The sequence below is a fragment of the Anas platyrhynchos genome, chromosome 8 (genome assembly GCF_047663525.1).
Source record: "Anas platyrhynchos isolate ZD024472 breed Pekin duck chromosome 8, IASCAAS_PekinDuck_T2T, whole genome shotgun sequence".
Lineage (NCBI taxonomy): Eukaryota > Metazoa > Chordata > Aves > Anseriformes > Anatidae > Anas > Anas platyrhynchos.
The window spans coordinates 1,341,918-1,362,547 of record NC_092594.1 but is presented as its reverse complement, the minus strand read 5'-3'; the positions used below and the strand labels follow the sequence as shown (position 1 = coordinate 1,362,547).

The window sequence follows — 20,630 nt, the reverse complement described above, 5'->3', positions numbered from 1 at the left end:
ATTAAGCTTTGCTGATGTGGACACTAAAGTAGATTTTTTTGATAGTAAGCTTCACTGGTTTTATTCTGAATTCTACTGCGGGGATTTCAGGAATTTGGTTTTATACTGCCTTATTTCACTCTTTAGCTGGTATAAATCAATATAGCTACCTACTGAAGTAGAGCACTAGAATGAAGGAAGTCATATGCATCAGTTTCTAACACGACAGAAGAATAGAAACTTTGTGCTAAGAACTGACTTATAAATTATTTTTTCTGTAATATACACAGACATCTTAATGATGTCCTTTAAAAGTTTCCTTTTCTGTTCTGATACTGAATGGAAAGGTACTCACCAGAGGCCCAGGAGGGCCATCCTGACCTGGTGCTCCAGGTAGACCTTGCTCTCCCTAGAGAGAACATAATATTTGTGTTACTGGAGAATATACGAGAAATACAACATTTAAAATATTATTATATGTTCAGTTTACTCACCACAGGGCCAGGAATACCTCGAAGACCTTCCGGGCCAGGTTTTCCTGCAGGTCCCTGAGGACCAACTGGACCCGTTTTTCCAGGAGCCCCTTCTGCACCAGGTTCACCCTAGAAAGAACATAAGCAAGAGGTCAGAAAGGAAAATTGGACTAAGATTGGCACAGTAGCTGCAAAGTGAGAACAAAGTTTCCTCAATCCATTTTTCAAAAGATATTCCAAAACAGTGTTCCAAAACATTTTTCTGAATGAAATTATGATAGCCTCATATAAGCAGGGGGGTTTCAGCAAAGCATGCTTATCCTTCTTTTCCACAGGGGTGAGCTAAGTTGGGCCTGTACTGGTCAGAGTCCACCATGGGCTCTGTTATGTACTGCTACTAATTCTGGATCCTAATTTGGATTTTACAGTTTACATATTATTACTTCAATAAGTTTCACACTCAGTGAATGATAAGCAACTTACTTTTCATTTATATATAATTTATATTTTCATGCTCCTACTAAAAAAATAAAATGTATGTGTTACCTTTGCACCTTTTTCACCTTGTCTGCCTTCAGCGCCAGTTGCTCCAGGAGGTCCCTGTGAAAGATAAAGACTGAGCTCATAATCTGTTTTCTAAGATATTTCTACAGTGAAAAAGGGCCATTTCCACTGTATTAATGAGTAATAAATGCTAAAAAATACCCACAAAATTATATTTCTTTCTAAAAGAATATGTATCACCTAATATCTCTGACAGGTAAGGTTAAAAACAAAGAAATATCTCGGAAAAAAATCAAAACAGGTTATAAAAGTAAAAGTATAAGAACAATGCTTCTTATACATATACAATTACAGTTTCAAATTTGCTTTGCATTGTATTATATCTATTCACTGTAATCTATCCACTGATTTCAAAAATCTTGCATTATACAATGCCCAGAATGGCACATACTTCTTTATTCTCAAAGTCAGTTATACGCCTTTTAAATGTGTTTGGAGAGCCAAAAGTTGATACATGCCTCAATATTATCCAGTAAATGTGAAAGAGAAAAAAATAAATCACATGACTAGTGGTTGTAAGGAATGAATAAAATACACAGCAAACAAGCAGTTCCTGGTAGTAGGTTTCCTGCTATTGCTCTACAAAAGCTCTATTTTACTAAGAAAGTAGAACTTGGTACTGAAGGAGGATGTAATAATGGGTTACATGTAAGTTTCAGGTGAAGGCCATAAGACAGGAGTTGCTGGACAGTAGTCCAGCAGCACTGTGTCTACCTATTGCTGATGTCACCCATCTTTAATTTTCTTAAGGTTTCAATGAAAAATAAAAAAGCATTTTTTTTTTCTGCCAGAACATCACAGTTTAATTTTCAGGTTGGGGGATTAATACTCATAGCCTCAATTACGAAAAGAGGCAGTATCTAGAATCTAATGTACTGTTCTTAAAATGGCTCTCTTACATATACTTAGTTTAGAAAGATGCACTCAAGGTTATGGACCAAATATTTTCCTACAAGGTTAATTTTTAGCCTGGGAAATGTTTTTACTACAAATAGTTATTTCTTGCCATCCAATGAACAGCTTAAAGCAAAGGGATAGAAAAGGGACCATAATCAAACACAAAGTGATTTTCTGAATTTATAAACTAACCCTCTAAGAATAATCTATTCATTAATTCAACAGTTTGTAATGTAGAAATATTAAAAAAATGTTCTAAGCTAAGCAACAGAAAAAAAGGAAAGCCAGCTATTTCCATTTACTTAGTCCTTTTAATTTCATAATAGACAAAAAAAAAAAAAAAAAGTGAACTCAAGGCTTTGGATCTCAGTTTGATCTAATAGCTTTATTTATTTATTTATTTATTTATTTTTGGCTCAATTTAGACCAAAGCTTTTATAACCTGTTATAAATCACTGCCCACTATTATTTCCACATACCTTGAACAACTCCACCAGTTTTTCTTTCTACACATATTTCTTCTTTTTACATACGTTATTCCAGAAGAAAAATTTGCATCAACATTGTTACAATAATAAGTCTCTGATGTGTAGGTTGTGATAGGTTGGGTGGATCACAATTTGCCGTGATAATTTGAAAAACGATTATCAGGTTATAAAAAAAAAACACACAGGAATATTTTAGAAGTAGAGTGTATCTTTCTTACATGAATTAATTTACATGACCATTGTCTTTACTTCTAGGAAATTCCTTTAACTCAAGTTCACGTATCAGTTATAACCTATCTTGCCTAAGAAACTAAAAAAAAGTGTGATAGTTTGTACTTAAGAAACGTCTCTACATAATCTAGAAACGCAGCTGCAGCTTGAATTAACAGAGTTCAAAACACTGTGATCACTAAATTGCGAATACAATGAATCATGATTGCTAAACAAAGAGGATACATTCATTATCAAACAGTGCCAGTGCTGCACCAAGCGCAAAGCAGCTAAATGAACTGCACTTTCTAACAGGCTGTGATTGCTGGCATGGCACAGATGGTGCTTCTACATTGAAACACTGCTAATTGTTATTTAATTTACCTTCCTACACTTGAGTTGTTGGAGTGTCTGGTAAATTTAAGGTGACAAAAGATCTCGATAGCAATAATTTACATCAATGCATGGCTCCCCAACCTCACCACCCAGCTACCATAGTGATTGTTACACTTTAGTTTGGATGTATTGCCTTATACAGAACTGAGAAGACAAAAGAATTTATATAAAAACAAACCTGTTCACAATTTTTGTTACTTGAACCTACTGGACATTTCTGTCTGTTCTTCCATATCTATGATTTTCATTAAAATAATTTCAACTTTTTTTTTTTTTTTTTTTATAGCTATCTGTCCTCTAACCGAAACCATGATTTCCAACACAGAAAAACATGATCACATTTCATCAGTCTGCTAAGATAGCAACCTAGTCTGCCATATTTTTAGGTATTTCATGTATTTTCAATCACAAAATGGCTTAATTTTTAAGTGGTGTGTGCATTCTGCTGAGAGAGTATGATATTATAGAACAAATATATGCAGAACTTCATAGAAATGCTTATTATTTTTTCTAAATTCTTCAACATAGTACATAAAGGGAACTAACCAAATAAGTTTCTAGTTCTCCAATTTTAGGAGTTGGTTATGGTGCAGTATTGACATCTGTTCCTTTATTGAAAGCAGGCAGTGCATGCTCCACATTAGAATAACGATGTATCTAAGACTTGAAATTCTTTAAATTCTAACTTCTTAGAGTAATATATGAACCTTAGGTGTATGTGATCTAGACATATAATTGAGTCTAATAAAATGGCCAAGCAGCTAATTACACAGCTGAATGGCCTAGCACACCGAAAGGCTGAGAGAAACGTAAGCAAAGCCTTCCTGTGTCGACTTTTATCAACTGGGTATGTTATTTGTTGTAAGAATGGATAAGAAAATGAATATTGTTTTATGGTGCCTTTTCCTCATGCTGTTTTTGTCATTTGTCAGATAGAAATCAAAGCATTCAAACTATGCTACCCATACTATGTTACCCAGTACTCTACAGCAAAACAAAAAAAGTGCGAAGAGTAGGTGCAAAGAATTAAGTTCCAGAAAAAAAAATAACAGCATCATGTTAACTGTAGAGTGATTTAGGTTTTGTGTCTACATTTCTAGACAAGCAGACATTGGATCAGGAAATATAGACCTACGGAAGCCTTTTCAGATGTTCCACTTTTCAGAGATGAGAACTCACTTATCTCCCACATTGAAAGCAGAAACTGAAAAACATTCTACCTCTCCAGAAATTCAGTCTTCATACATTGTGCTGTTGGCCAATGCTGATGCTGTTATCAGCAACAAGAATACAGCAGAGAACTCTTACTGCAATTTGTGAATTCCTTGGCTGATTCAGATTGCTCCAGGAACACAGTTAACTTTAATGCAGTTTTTGCCTTCAGAGCACTTAACAACACTTTCAGAATTACCCCATCCTTCTGTGGGGCAAGTTTCAGTCTTCTTTTTTTGGCAGACAGAGAAATTCAGACAGCAATACTACAAATGCTTAACACACATAATCGGAAAACAGTTGGAAAAGGGGTTCCTAGTACCAAACCTATAATAGACTACTTGTCTGTTCAGCTTGGAAGGTAATATGCATATATGCAAATGCCTCGAGTTTTCTAGAGAATCTAGGCTGACTTCCATCAGTGGAGAACTTAAGAGATTTGATGGTGTGTCTGACTTCAATAATAATTATGGCATGCTTTTACTTCAACACTACTTTCATTCACATTCTGCAATCGGTATTCCAGTAGCTGACTATTTTTAACTAATAAAGATCAGTAAATGTTTCTGAGTACATCCCTTTTATTTTAGATCTATATCCTTTGAGGTTATATATATATATATACAAGACAACATTTTTAAACCAAAGAATATACATTTTCTCCAAATACTTCCAACATTTACTCCTGAACTTTCATTGTTAGAACTATCTCTTCTTAGAAGTTATAAACCAAGATAGAACCTACATAGAAGAAAACCTGTCTTGACTATCCAGTTAAAGCGAGGTGTGTATATATGTAGCTATATTTTTTTTCTTGTGCATTCAAAATATTGAGTAAAGCCTTTTGTTTCATTGACAAGATGCTCCTTAAAAGAATTACTATTTCGGAATTCTCCTATCATTACAGTTAATGGGAGTTTTATCGCTGAATTCAAAATCAGAGTTTAGTCAATACTAAAGTAGTTCCTGAAAGTCTGATCAAATTAAAATGTATTTTAAAATCTGTCACTATTTTGTTGCATTGATCCTCTCTTCTGTTGAACTGGAGAATATGGCCTTTTGGTTGTTAATGATAAAATCGATTTGGTTGAGTGTTTCCCTTGATGGATTTATGATCTAATTTTCTAAACAGTATGTGCACAAATCCATGGTAGATTTGCATGCACAATTGCTATAGTTACTTGCACCATAACTAGTTAGATGTATAAAACCTTCTGAACATGTATTTATCTGATTTGGTCATAGCACCTTCATTAAAATGGTGTGTCCTTCAAATCTGGATGAAAGGACACTGCCTGAGGTTTTTTTTGAAACTGATTCTACCATGCTGTTGTGAAATGAGTTCATCTGATTCGTGTCAATATGGAACAATGCTAGGGCCACAAGGTATGCTGGATGTGACCTTCTGTCTTACATACCCTTGTATAACCACAAGTCTAAGCAAAACAGAGTGGTTAATGTATACAGTTCTTGTATCTTGCAAAGGAATAGTCCAGCAATTTGTGTCAATAAGAGAACAAAGGGGTTTCAGAATAACTGCTAACTATTATGACTATTGCATGGAACATGATATCTGGCCAAGAGATTAAGGTGAAGGGGAAACCTGAAGGATGACTAAAAGACAAAGCTTGCAGGGGACGCTGCACAAGTTTCTGACATCTGGCCAAGATGGACAAAGGAGAAGGACAAGAAAAAAAGCCTGGGAGGAAGACTACGAGCCTTCAGCACAAGAGACCCCCAGAGGGACCACCAGAGACTGATACGCATGCACCAGTAGGAGGGTTTGGATTCTGGGAACTAATTATAATAACCCTGCCTTTTCTAGAAGTAATAATGAATATGTAGTAGCCTAGGAGCATAAAAACCAGCTGCCTGATGTAACTTGTGTGTGTCTTGGTGGAGCAGAGACTCCCGGTGCACCCAGCGCTGTTTGCTTACCTCTATTCATTTAATAAATTGTAAACTTTGATTGCAATCCTATTTGGGACTTAGCCATTTATTACACTACTGATGAAAAATAATGAAGAACATTTTTTACTGTTCATTCTGCTAGCAAAGTATGAAGCCTTCAGTTATTCACTGTTTATCTCTAATATGACATCAATACCATACAGACTCTCTACAAGCTTGAAATGTTCGGGTAGTCAAGTAATGTAGAATGTGATTCTAAAAACTTCAGAATTTTCTTCAGAATACAGGAGTGAGATTACTTGGCAATATTTAGATGGAATCATAGAACAGTTTGGGTTGGAAGAGACCTCAAAGATCATATAATTCCAACCCCCCTGCCATGGGCAGGAACACCTACCACTATAGCAGGTATCTTACCGTACATTTTTCTTTTTTTTCTTCACAGTATTCATAAATTGGAATTGTGTCAAAGCCCAGGTGACAGATGCATTTGCATTTCTGAAGTGTTTTTTACCTAGCTAGAAATAGCAATATATCCTATCTACTAGGAATGAACTACTGCCTTCCATATAATAAAGTAGGAAGTTCTAATCTGATGTAGAACAAACATACTAATTGAATTATGGCTCAACTGAATATTAGCAGTTCTAGTGATAAGGTTGTTAATGCTACCAAAATAATTTATAATATTTTAAATGTTTTGCAAGCTTGTGGAGCAAATAGATTATTGTGTAAAATAGATAAAACTAATTAGGCATGTCAGTTCACTCAAGCCCATTAAATAGAGCAATTTAACACATTTTGTTAAATAGCTCTCAGCTTACATTTAATGATGCTCCCCCTATCTTTTTTTAAAGTGTAAAAACTGCATCTAATTGCTGCCTGAGAGAGATCTAAAGGTTGATACATCTACTACAGTTCTGTAAGTATAACATTATTTAGTGGTTTTGATTAACTGTATTTGTAAAGCCTGTGAAGCTTCAAAGATTTTAGAAATAATGAAATAGCTTCATAAGCTATAGAAATGTCTGCTTGTTAATTCTGCATGTGGAGGGGATGACATAGATTTGTGCAGAAGTTGTGTTCAAATTATTTTATTTCATAAGTGAAAGACACCAAAACAGGCACTTTCTTTCTGTTCTCTGCCAGCAGTCATATGTCTAAAGATGATGTCTAATATTACTCTCATTGTCACACTCCTATTAGCAAACCAGGAAAAATGCTAGTTTCTTACCCTTGCAGACACTGAATTCACTTGGGTGAAAAAAAACATGTTATTATAGACAAGTATAGACACTTCCCCATGTGTTTTTGTTCTGCTTGATGTTGGCAAATAAGGGCATTTGTGCTGATGGATATATACCTCTCGTGATTTGTCATGATCTAAATGCAGCTCTAAATGTAACAAAATTTACTTCTGACAATGCTTCTAGACCACCTTAAATTTACTTAATATTACAAGTAAACAAGTAGCTGAAGTACTCTAGAACATGTCTCAGAAAGGGAAATGTACAGGAGACAATGAGAAATGACTTACCCTCTTTCCAGGTGGACCAGGTGGGCCGGCTTCACCTGAAGGACCTGGTGGACCCTGCAGTGGAAAGTGGTAGGCTTAGTGGTAACGAAAGATAAAAGTTATAGTCCTTCTTAAATTCAACATACGTCTGCAATATGTTGATCCCCTTCAATAGACAGAAAGTCTGTTGAAGTTTATGTAGTCCATAAATATACATACAGAAATGATACTTGCTTAATCAGCAAATACTTTCTTAGGGTAGTTTTTGGAGATTTTAAAAGGTTTTGTTAGTGTACAAAATGCAACCACTCTTTTCTTTTCCTGCTTAAAACAAATCATTTCAGCCCAGAATGTGGCTGCACAGAAGTAGCATATGATCTTAGACTACTGCCTACCTCTATTAAGAAGTGTTTCTTGTGTTTTCAGGTGCTCAAGTTGCTACTTTTGCTACAGTTTTCACTAACATCTGTAAAATAAATGCCCCTATGTGGTCTTCTATTGAAAATCTTTTGTGCACTGATAAGCCATTTGCCTACTTCATTTAGGTTAACCTGTAATAATCTTTTAAATATTTTGGGGTTGCTGAACAGTTTTTTTTTCTTCATGAACACAACACTCTAAAAGTACTTATTCTTGAGTAAGACATACAGATGCTCATCCTGAAGTTTGCAGGTTAAACCCCAGTTTATAACTTAGTTGCAACCATATGTCCAATGTACTAACATTTTTCTTTCAAGCTGTACTGTATTGTACTGTATTTCCCTGATAACTAGAAATTCCAGAGCTGTTAAGAGACTTTCCAAAATGGAAGCCCTAGCTTTTTGCAACAGAAAATGAAATTCATAATGCTTTAACATAGAAATCTCCAGAAAGGTAAGAGCTTTTATGATTAATATGGGTATTACTCAGATAGCTTTAACATGAAATACAGCAGAAATTCCTAGATTTTGCTTCATTTCAACAAGTGGGCTAATGAAGACTATTTTGCTGCAGCATTACTTTCTTATGCTCAGAGTTGCTCTATTTTTAGTGCTTCTCAGCAGCTCCAGCACAAATTCTTAACACATCGTTTGTTTCTACTTCTAAAAGAAATTGACCTCTTGCTTTTGATTGTGTGTATTATATAGATACTTCTATCTCTACAAGGAAAGAATGAGATATTTTTTCAGTACGATACAAAAAAAGGAATCCATTTAGAAAATATTTTTTAAGAGCATGAATTTATAGAAACCACTGATTCAGCAAAAAGTACTTTCTTAGCGTAGGAGAGAACATGCAGCCAAAACAAAATGAATGAAACAACTCACAGGTTGACCAGGATCACCATCTTCACCCTTCTCTCCACCAACACCATCTTGACCCTACAGAAATCATGTGAAAATAAACAAAAGACAAAATTCAGACAAAATAAGTAATTTACTTTCATATATCAAGATAAGAATACAGTTTTTCTATAAGGAATTTTTCTAAGGACAGTCATTTTCAAAACTTTTTAAAGATTTCCAAACCTTTTGTTAGATTTAAGAAATATATGAACAGCCAGAACAACTGCTCTGACAAGAAAGACCTCATTCTCAAACAGAGAAGAGGTGAGAGTAACTAGAATTCAGTGAAAACTAAGACCAGGACCTAAAACTGTTCTTAAAATATACTTACAGCTGGACCAGGTTCCCCAGGGGGACCAGGATCTCCAGGAAAACCAACCGGACCCTAAATAAGTCAGGAAAAAAAAAACACACAGGAATATGTCATCCATTGAGAAGCAGACAGCAGTCAATAGAAATGTTTTGTGAAGAATATAATGAAGTTAATTCAAATGTAGAATTTAATTTGTAGCTCTGTATTTAGCAGAACTTCAGCAGTGCTTCACAATGCTTTCTGTTAAAATTATTAAGCTTACTTACTGGGTTACCCTTAGGGCCATCATCACCTGGAGGTCCTTTAGCACCTGGTGGTCCGGCTGCTCCGGGTGGACCAGCCTCACCTTTTTCTCCCCTTTCACCTTTTGGACCCTGTAGAAATCATGTGAACACAAAAAATATTGTCTAGGAATTGAATGCCTAAAAACACATTAGTGGCAAAACTGTTTTTCAGATCTGGACAATGTTATTCAATAAATGGTTTGCATGTGAATGGGAAATCAGGCCCTCAGCCTCAGATTGGAAAACCTGTGTATCTCAGGTCTGACTGCCAACATCTGCACCCAGATGCGAGTCTGAACCTATTCTGCATCAGTGAACTGTTTCCAGAGAGATAAATACGTATATAAAAGTTAATACTTTGGGAAGAACAAATAGGTACTCTTTTACGAAATCTTCACAGCTTTATTGTCTAATTGTTAGTTGTGGAGGAATCGTTAAGTGAGGCAGGACATGTGGATGTTGAGCAGTTTGGAGGCAGGACATGTGGATGTTGAGCAGTTTGGAGACAATGGGCTAGTGAAGCACCGAACTCAACTCACATGAGCCTTGGCACGTATGCAGCTGGCTGAGAGCCAATCAGGCTCAAGGACACGATGCCCTTGGGCCATCGGGAAAGTCCCTAAGGCGGGACAGGTAGCCAAAAGAAGGAGGACCAGACTGAAAAGCCCGGGAAGTGTTAACCAATCCTGAGCTTAGTTTCTGCAATATGTATGAGTTGATTATGTTCAAACTAGATAAAAGACGACTGAGCTATCCATTAGAGTTGAAGTTCACTGTTCACTCATATTGATGTGCTGGGTCTTCCTTCCGTCGGCAACAAATTGGCGCCCGAACAGGGACAATTCTGAACGGGATTTGGACACTGCTGGCAGTGATCCAGGGCCACGGTTGGACGGAATAAAGGAGAAGCCGGTCCTGCAACGCAGCCCAGGAGGTGAAAAGCACAAGAATCCCCGCACCCGCGCCGGGAAGGTGAAAAGGACGTGGAGTCCCCCGCACCCGGGAGTGGATCCCGCCGGTTGCGCGTCGCCGAGATCTGCAGGTCGGAAGGTGGAAGGGAGTCCCCGCACCCGGGATGAGCCTATTTAGGGTCCCACCGGAAAAGCGCCGCCGAGGTCTTTGCAAAGGCTGCAATCGACGTATATAAAGGTATGAAAAGATAAGCGGCGTATTATTTGCTCAAATGCTTTTTAGAAAAGCGGAGCATTTTAGATACAGATTGTAGAAAAAGATTTGCCAGGGTTATTAGTATATGGGATAGCTAAAGGTTGTTTTACAAGTCCTGATACAGTTTTTTGAACAAACAGAGTGGCGTAAATTTGGAAATAAATTGTTTGATGATGTTAGGAACGATGTTAAGTTTACTGGGAGATTTGATGAGGCCATGGAGAATAGTGGCTAATGCATTAGCCACACATAAAGATGAACAAAGAGTTGCCGCTGCTGCAACAGAGTGGTCAGGACCACCAAGAAGGGTTAATAATGTTAATCCACAGCAAATAAATATGGAAGGAACAGATTGCCCGTTGCCACCTTCCGTTAGAACTTCTACTATTGCACAGGGGGCCTCGGGAAAATTGGAGGTGCCTGTGACAATGTCCTCTGATACAGAGGAGGAGCTTTCATTACCAGCAGCTCCAACCGCTCCAATAGAAAGTGAGGAAGGAGCAAGTGAAAGGACCAGTGCTAACTCATTTCTATCAAATATAAATCCCTTCACAACGGGGGAGCAGGGAAGAGAAGGTCTGCAGCCATCGAAGGCCTTTGCTGTTACGCCCCCTGTTGACCTGAACGTGCCTTTTGACCCAGGCCCTATTGGCCTTGAAAAGGAGCGATGGAGGCAAATAGCAAATGAGGCAGTGCGTGGAGGAAATGATGAAACGGCAGCACAGTTAACACAAGCTTTTCCGGTAGTATACTCGCCACCAGATGCACAGGGGAATGTGACCATTAATACGACAAATTTATACTGGAAACTATTAACTCAATTACGATCTACAGTAAATGATTCTGGTTTAAAGGGGGAACCTACTCGGCAAATGTTAGATTATATTTGGGGAACTAATATATTGCTCCCTGGGGACATACGTGGTATAATGAAGCTGATCCTAACACAACATCAACAGCTTCTTTTTAATGTGCATTGGCAAAGTGCTTGTCAAGAGGCAGTAGCTGTGATAAGGGCACCTGGAGATCCGTTGTATGGTGTCACGTTGGAGGAATTGATGGGACTCGGACCATATTATAGATTAGAGACACAAGCGTTGCTGGGTCCAGACAAAGCCAAAGAATCAATGAGATTGGCTCGAAGAGCCTTGGACCAAATTAGAGAGCCAGGGGGGATACCATCCTATATGGGCATCAAGCAAGGAAGGGAGGAACCATTTGGGTTGTTTATTGATCGAGTAGCAAACGCAATACAAGCGGCTGGGGTACCTGATTATCTAAAGGGCACTATTCTAAAGCAGTGTGCAATTCAAAACTGCAACCCTTCAACTCGTAGTATATTAGCTACGTTACCGGGAACTTGGACAATTGAGGAGGGTTTAGAAAGGATGGCTCAGGTACCCGTGGGTCCGCAGGCTATGTTGGTAGATGTAATAAAACAACTAGGGAATAGCATGAAAGAACAGGCACAGGTATTCAGACAGACTGCACAGCAATCGCAGAATCAAGTATTCGCTGCCCTTGCTCCTTTGCAAACGCCCGGAGGCCGTCCTACTGGCCGAGGGTCTTCACTGCAACCGCGTTGTTTTCGCTGTGGGATCACCGGACATAGGAAATGAGAGTGCAAAACGAGATCAGTGTGGTGTCATCTGTCGGTATGGTGCGTCGGGAAACAGCCAGAGCAGCAGGAAGGACCGCCCCGCGATGACACAAAAAGCGGCCTTTACCACAGCGGCCGGAACAACACCGTTTACCTCCGACCAGTCACCAGAGGGAGTCTCGGCTTGGATTTGGCAACAGCAGTAGATGTAACGCTATTGGACTCTAAACCCACCAGGGTAGGAACAGGAGTTATGGGACCAGTTACTGTCAATGGTGATCCTGTAGGAGCTTTATTGATCGGAAGATCGTCTGCTACCTTGAATGGATTACAAATATTGGTTGGACTTATAGATAAAGACTATTGTGGGGAAATACAGATTATAGTTTCTGCAATGTTTCCTCCAATGCATGTGCCACGGAATACAAAGATAGCTCAATTAATTCCGTTGCCACACCTTGCGGCATCTCTACCACCGATGGTCAATAAGGACCGAGGACTTGGAGCATTTGGCTCCACAGGAAAAATAGCGTTATTAACGCTTGGCATGCAGCAGAGACCACGACAAAAAATCACAGTATGTTTAAAGGATGAGAAACTGCAAACTGAGGCATTGTTGGACACTGGCGCAGATGTGACAATAATCAGTGCGCAAAGTTGGCCACCACATTGGCCTACATTCGAATCAAGTCTACAACAGAAAAATGACTTAACACTGACCTTAAAACAAATGGGACTCATACTTGCACCGGAAAAGGTTCAGGAGACAAGTCCCTGGAAGTTTTTGGTTTGGAAAATTACAGATTCCACCATTCAGCCTCAAAAACTTACAATCCAATCAAATATCAAAACTCTTAATGATGCTCAAAAACTGCTGGGAGATTTACAATGGATCAGGCCAGTAGTCGGGATTCCGAATGAACTGTTAAATCCCCTTCGGCCGTTATTAAAAGGAACTGATCCTGCTTCAAAAGTGACACTATCAGAAAAACAACAAGAAATACTACAACAAATTGCATCTTTGATCACAACGAGTGTCACGCATCGACGTGTATCTGACAAGCCACTCGATCTTACCATTCTATGTGGCTCAAAATGCCTGATGGGTGCCATAACACAGCAAAAAATAAAAACGGGGGAGAAGGGAGGAGAAACTGTGGTATTAGAATGGATAGCTCCTCCGTTACAACCTCGATGAACAATTCAAGAAAAAATTGCAACATTAGCAGAATTAGTAAAGAAGGGGAGGAATCGAATATTGCAAGTGGATGGGGTTCCTCCAAATATTATCTGGTTACCCATGAAGCCAGGCGATTTGGAATGGTATATACAAAACTCTGAAGAGTTACAAGCTGCACTACTACAGGATGGCGCTACTATAGTAGCAAAAACGTTACAATCAACTGCTCTGACATGGATGGAAAACCAGAGATGGATAACTAAGCCAAAACGATCGTCTATCCCACTTAAGAATGCAGTGACAGTTTTCACTGACGCAGGAAAACGTTCTGGAACTGCTGCAGTGACTTGGAAGGATGAGCATGGTTGGAAACATCAAATTTTACAAGCCCAAGATAAAGACTCATTACAGGCACTAGAACTTCTTGTAGTAGTATGGGCATTTATAAAATGGAGAGATGTTCCGTTAAATGTGGTATCCGATTCCTTATATGTAGTAGGCATAGCAAATCGTATAGAAGACTCAGCCTTGAGAGACTTAAAAAATGAACGGCTGTCAGAATTAATAATCAGTCTACAGATCGCCATAGCTCAAAGAAGTGAACTGTATGCAGTAATACACATAAGGAGTCATCAGTGGGAAGAAGGCCTGGGAGAAGGCAACGCTCGAGCGGACCGACTAGTCGCCGCAACAGCCACTGAAGCACCACTGTCACCCTTTTGCAGAGCTCGGGAGGCTCATGCTATTTTTCACCAGAACGCTAAAGGACTTGCGCGGGCTTACAAACTGTCTAGAGCTGATGCGCAGGCGACAGTAAAAGCTTGCCCAACGTGTAGTCACTACAATTCGGGTGTGGGAATCGGAATCAGAACAAACCCGAGAGGGATTAAAACCAACGAAGTGTGGCAAATGGACGTCACTCATGTCACAGCATTTGGCAGATTGAGATATCTGCATGTAACGATAGACACTTCTAGTCACATGATTTGGGCTACACCGCAGCCTGGGGAAAAAGTTCGGGATGTACGACGTCATCTTGCCAGTTGTTTTGCAGTAATGGGAGTACCACAAACCATAAAGACAGATAATGGTCCAGCCTATGTTAGTGGGCCACTTAAGCGATTTATGGAACTGTGGGACATTAAGCATATAACTGGTATTCCACATTCACCAACTGGTCAAGCTATAGTAGAAAGAGCTAATGGAACAGTTAAGCAGTATTTGGAAAAGTTTAAAGACATTACAGATATTAGAGAGAGGGTGGATAAAACCTTATTTGTTCTCAATCATTTGTGTGTATTTGGAGATGATGAGGAACCACCCGTGACACGTCACTACATTAAGTCTGAAAATGATAATAAATGTATTATGAGAGTACTGTACCGAGATACGAAAACGGGACAATGGCTGGGGCCTGCTGATGTGATTTATATGGGGCGAGGTTATGTGTGTATCTCTTCCCCTACAGGGCCAACCTGGGTGCCTAGTCGGTGTGTTAAACCAGCCATTGAAGAAAAGTCATCAAGTACGAATAACAGCAACCATGGCTGATCTAACGGCACAAGGGATTCTGGTTGCGTTATCTTTGACAATGACGGTTGGACGTAATAGTGCCATCCTAAGCAAAATCGATCCTCAAACCAATATGTGGGTCACTTGGGCAAATTAAACCAGACAAAGTTCATTTTGCCTATTCCTCGCTTCTGCGTCTGATCCTTTTGTTGATGAGTTGATTATGTTTGAAATGGTTAAGGGATCATACGCAAAAAATTGTAGTACAAGATAGTTGGTTTGAAGGTTGGTTTAAATCTGTTTTTGGGAACATGGGTGGATGGTTTTTTCTTCGTCAAAGAGGAACTTCGTTTTCTACTTACAGTTATATTGATTATAGTTGCTGCAAAATAAAAACGGGGGAATTGTGGAGGAATCGTTAAGTGAGGAAGGACATGTGAATGTTGAGCAGTTGGGAGACAATGGGCTGGTGAAGCACCGAACTCAACTCACATGAGCCTTGGCACGTATGCAGCTGGCTGAGAGCCAATCAGGCTCAAGGACACGATGCCCTTGGGCCATCGGGAAAGTCCCTAAGGCGGGACAGGTAGCCAAAAGAAGGAGGACCAGACTGAAAAGCCCGGGAAGTGTTAACCAATCCTGAGCTTAGTTTCTGCAATATGTATGAGTTGATTATGTTCAAACTAGATAAAAGACGACTGAGCTATCCATTAAAGTTGAAGTTCACTGTTCACTCATATTGATGTGCTGGGTCTTCCTTCCGTCGGCAACAGTTAGTACAAGATGTGGCTATAATTATAAGGATACAAACTGCATTTCAAGTTCTTCACTGAAAATTTAAAGACAACATACACAATTAATCTGATTAAATGCTTTCTAAAGCAAGCACTACCAGATACCTTTGTTAACCATGATACAGGTTAGTAAGACAAAATCAAAGTACTCACGGATGTTCCAGATTCTCCAGGAGGTCCAGGGTTACCAGCTTCTCCAGGTTCACCCTGTACATGTGTAAAGATAAATTAATGAGTCATCAGGTAGAATATTTCTATGAATTTATTCTGTTACTACATACTGTTGCATGCTTATTCATGTTAACAGCTTATAGGAACTGTCTTTTATTGAGACTACCTAAAGGCAGTTGTTACATGTGTTTTTGCAGAACTGGAATCTGAAATTTTTGAAAGAATCTGTCAAACTAAGCTTTTAGTGAGACAGGAAGACAAACTTTCCCTGTGGGCTTTGGAAGTTCTTCCCTTTTATTATCCCATACATTACAAATTTCCTGTTTGTCTTCTTCTTTTCTAGTCACAAAAAAGCCAAAGAAGTATATTGACTATGTATATATGTATATTTTCCCTTTAAGATATATTTTTGCCTGGAAGTAAGTCCCTACAAATAAGAAAATACTATTTGGAGATTAATTTCAATTGAGTAGAGACATTATTGCTGAAGCTACTGTTAAAATAAATAATTACATAAAGAAAATCTATTAGGATAAAGTAATAGCATAATCGTTAGTAAAACTTTTACCACAGGCCATAAAATTTTTTTTTTTTTTTTTTGAGCCAATACAAAATATTATACATGTAAAAGATTCTTTGTCATGGTTCATTTTCAAATTTAGTTATGACTGATTATTTTCTAGCTCAGTGGACTGATAAATAAACCTTTATATAAACTACTCTGTTAGTAGAATGTTTAGCTAATAGTGTCACAGATACACAAATCTGTGAAAGGATAACAGAACTTGCTTTCCAATTGTCATGGAGTGCTGCGGTAACAAATAGATTTTTATTCCAGAGGATTTTTTTCAATTTGTGGTTGTTAATAGGGGATTTTTCCCCTCATTTTCTCATTAAACTTGTGTATCCTTCATATCCTGTATGACCTGCATGCCCCTGTGACAGTTCAATTAATGCAGTGTGCATCTTTCTCATTTCTATGCAATGGAAAAGTATAAATCATAAAACATGAAATTTAAACAAACCTCATACTGTAGATACCATTTTTTTTTTCTTATAGAAGCTAACGTCAACGTGATGACCTCACTAGGACCAAAACTTGGCCAAATGTAAATATTAAGTTAGATAAATGAAATAAGATATGACTACCCAGGTGAATTCCAGAATAAGGTAATTAACAGATTATCAGAATTTTAGGGGCAATATTAACATACCCTTTAGAAAGGACACTTCTAAAGGGTAAAGTTGCCTTTAGAAACTGTGGTATGTTTAATTAGACACACTTAATTTTACAGTGATCTTAATGAATGATCCCTCTTAGTACTTAAAATTGTTTATGTGATAAAGCATATTTTAAAATATGTCTGGTGGATGGATACTTCAGGTCAATAAGCACTGAGTATTCTTTGTAAGAAAATTCATAATCTTCATTTCCTTATTATTTTCTGAACAGTAGTTTTGCTTTCAACTGACGTAAACATCCAAGGCCCAGCTTTGCAAAGTTTTGAGCAATTTACTGGATATTTAGAATATCTTTATGTTAGGCTTTTGATATCAAATTAGAGATCAGCGTGTGCTGGTACATTCTGTTTTTCCCCTTTTTCTTAATTATAAGCAGAACAAAGAGAATAATGGCTGGGCGGAAGCTGGTTTTAGGTGGTTCTGGTTGAGTGTAAGTCTCAAAACTTCTAGACTGCTCCATGGAGGATACAGGCATTAATAATGCAAGGCTACATGCATGTTTGTGCTTCAGATTTCTTTGAACATTTAAACCTTCGTGTGTACAGCAGGTGAACAAACAAGCTAGCTAAAAATACATGGCACTAAATGTGTCAAAAAGTGTTTATAATTTGACAGAAGGGGTCTTTGTATTAATGATAAAAGATCTTCTGCTACTCCTCAACAATGACAGGAAGGATGCCAAAATATTTTTCCAATCAGCACTGCATTATATTATCTACAGTATGATATATCTCCTGAGGGGGGGCACAGGCCAAAGTATGCCGACATAATAAATAATAACAACAACAATAATAATAATACATTGGGGGAAAAAAGTATGTGGGAAGAGGAGGAAAAGGGAAAAGGCTTTGGTTTTGTTTAAAAGCGTGAACAGTCCTCCTATTGCAGTAACACAATGTGATAAAAACAAAACTCCTCCTGACAAAAACAACTCTCCATTATTTCTCAGCTTGCAGAACTCATTAAATGGAACTGAAATTAAGAGGAAAGGAGTCTTAACTAGGAAAACAAACAGTCATATGCTACAACTCGAGAAGGAGGAAGGAAGTAATTAGAAGAAATAAAACCTCCAAAATAATATATGTGGAAGCTTCTCTGTATGAATGCAGACAACACAGGAAATAAGCAAGAGGAAATAAAAATGACAACTAGGGATACACAAATCTGAATGTCATGTTGAATTAAATTTAGTGGGATGATTGTTGGGATTCTAAATCTGTTTCCAGATTTTCAACTAGCTTAAATCATCTTCAAACCTTTAACTTTATTGGAACTATATCTATTTCTATGGGGAACAAACACATATTGATGTGACTTTTGCTTCACCTCACAGATATGTTTACCACAGTATCTTATATTCTTAACCTTCCAGGTAGAAGGCTACATGATATTCTAAGCCACAGCAGTATAAAATAATACTGTTGAAGCCAATTATGTTACTTTAAACTGTGTAACCAAGGAAATCACCATAGCCTTATACTTACTAATCATTCCAAAAACTACATCTTCTCCCCCAAAGCTCTTGCCTAATACTTAAATAATTTTGTGATGTAAAATGTGAAAGAAAAAAAAAACAAACAACAAAACAAACAACAATAGTAAATCAGCCATTAGAAGTATTGGTTGATTACTATTAATAATTATTAATGAAAGATATTTTGGAACTGTAACATATCTGTATAGCACCAAAGAAGAATCAAAATATATATTCCTATTCCAACGTTTTCTCCTTCTAGGTATGACATAATCAACATTCTCACCTTTTCACCAACACCTCCAACAGAGCCAATTGAGCCTGGTGGGCCTTGGGGACCCTGCAATGATACAAGATGTTATTTCAAGTACAGTTACCCCAAATATATTGCTTATTACTGAATTTCAAAAGGAATTTAAAGAGAAAAATAGATTAATTCTTACATCAGCTCCATTAGGACCTTGGGGACCTCTTGGACCTGGAGGACCAGGTGGACCCTGTATCAAAGAGACAATTTGGTATATTTAAAATCATAGAATAAAAGTCCAGTGGGGCTTCTTTGGCCAACTATAAATCATATCTTCAATCTGTAAGAGACTTTTAATCTTCACAGTGCTACAACAACAGCAGGGCTAGATTGCAGCCCACTGCATGAGTTCACAAAAATATCCAAGATACATAGTACATGAGCTGAAAATGATATAATGATTGTGAATCATGAGGACTTGTTTCCCTGTGCATTACCTACATATCCCTTCCACTGCACAAAGACCTCAGAGTAGCTTATCTGTCTGGTAGCACCCATATGGCCGTAGTGTACCATGGTGACTACAGATGGGCAGTAAAAAAGCAGGCAGCCTTGGCATAAGGTGTTGGAGGCACACACAAAATGTAGATAGCTTGCAATTCTGTCAAGACCAGCACAGAAGGCATTGTGACAACAGCATAAACAGTTGAAGAATGTAGTCTCAAGATGACCCAGAGAAACAAAACCAAATAATGTTTACCATCTTTTGTCATACAATTACAGTCCAATGGAAAATGTGCCATTGATCCCTGATGCTATGGTACAATGCCCTGAAGTTCCTATTTCAGAAAAGCAGTTCCAAATTCTTCAGTGCAGTGGTGTCTTTTCTCTTTCTTTCCTGACCCTGCTTGCCACTATCCTGTCAGGCAAACTTGGTTGCTTTGCTACCTACTTTTCAGAGTATTTTCTGAAGTTATATAAATCTTTATCTTAGAGTTAAGATGGATGCAGGAAAGCAAAATAAATCCCAGAGGCAGTTCAAAATGCACAAATGTTTCATGCTCAGGCAACAAATTCAGGAGTAAATTATCAAATTGTGAGCTACAGAGAAAATACAATAATATAAAGATGATACTCATTGCCCCCAGAGTGACCGATGGGGACAAAGTCTTACCATTGGGCCCACATCACCATTTTCACCTTTTTCACCTGGTGGGCCAGGCAGACCCTAAAACACAGGGAAGATATATGAAAACTATTAGTGGGTTATCTGGAATGATGAGATATAAATCAATATAAAACAATATATATATACATGTGAAACTTGGGCAGGGAAGGGGGGAACAAAAGAAAACCAAACCAAAACAAACCTATTTGTAATAAATAAATAAAATTAATTTTTCATATTACAGCAAATGTATATGTAGTCCTGGGATGTATAAACAAGGTGAATCAGAAAATTAAAAAAAAAAAAATAATGGACACACATAAATGCTAGGGTGGCTGACTTGAAAAACAGTGTCATCATTATCCAAAACCCAAGTGGGCGTTTGGATAATTTGATTTATGCTATGATACATATATATGTCAACAAAACATGATCAATGCAGCACAGTGAAGTGGCATGCAAAGATGTCTAAGCTACCTCAGTATTGGAAGCCGTAAAACTGCTTTA

The 20,630-nt window shown here is 37.9% G+C and overlaps 1 protein-coding gene across 1 annotated transcript in view; it reads right to left on the bottom strand.

Annotated features, from left to right (window-relative positions):
* Positions 1 to 20,189, bottom strand: part of LOC140003085 (uncharacterized) — a 43,293-nt gene extending 23,104 nt beyond the window's left edge. The window contains exons 1-11 of the mRNA XM_072041884.1: positions 20,130 to 20,189; positions 19,152 to 19,205; positions 18,995 to 19,048; positions 15,975 to 16,028; positions 9,551 to 9,658; positions 9,303 to 9,356; positions 8,954 to 9,007; positions 7,668 to 7,721; positions 999 to 1,052; positions 474 to 581; positions 335 to 388 (exon numbers count right to left, since the gene is read on the bottom strand). Of these exons, the coding sequence (XP_071897985.1) occupies positions 335 to 388; positions 474 to 581; positions 999 to 1,052; positions 7,668 to 7,721; positions 8,954 to 9,007; positions 9,303 to 9,356; positions 9,551 to 9,658; positions 15,975 to 16,028; positions 18,995 to 19,048; positions 19,152 to 19,205; positions 20,130 to 20,132 (651 nt within the window). The 5' untranslated portion in view covers positions 20,133 to 20,189. The remainder of the gene's footprint in view (positions 1 to 334; positions 389 to 473; positions 582 to 998; positions 1,053 to 7,667; positions 7,722 to 8,953; positions 9,008 to 9,302; positions 9,357 to 9,550; positions 9,659 to 15,974; positions 16,029 to 18,994; positions 19,049 to 19,151; positions 19,206 to 20,129) is intronic.
* Positions 20,190 to 20,630: the final 441 nt, after the last annotated feature.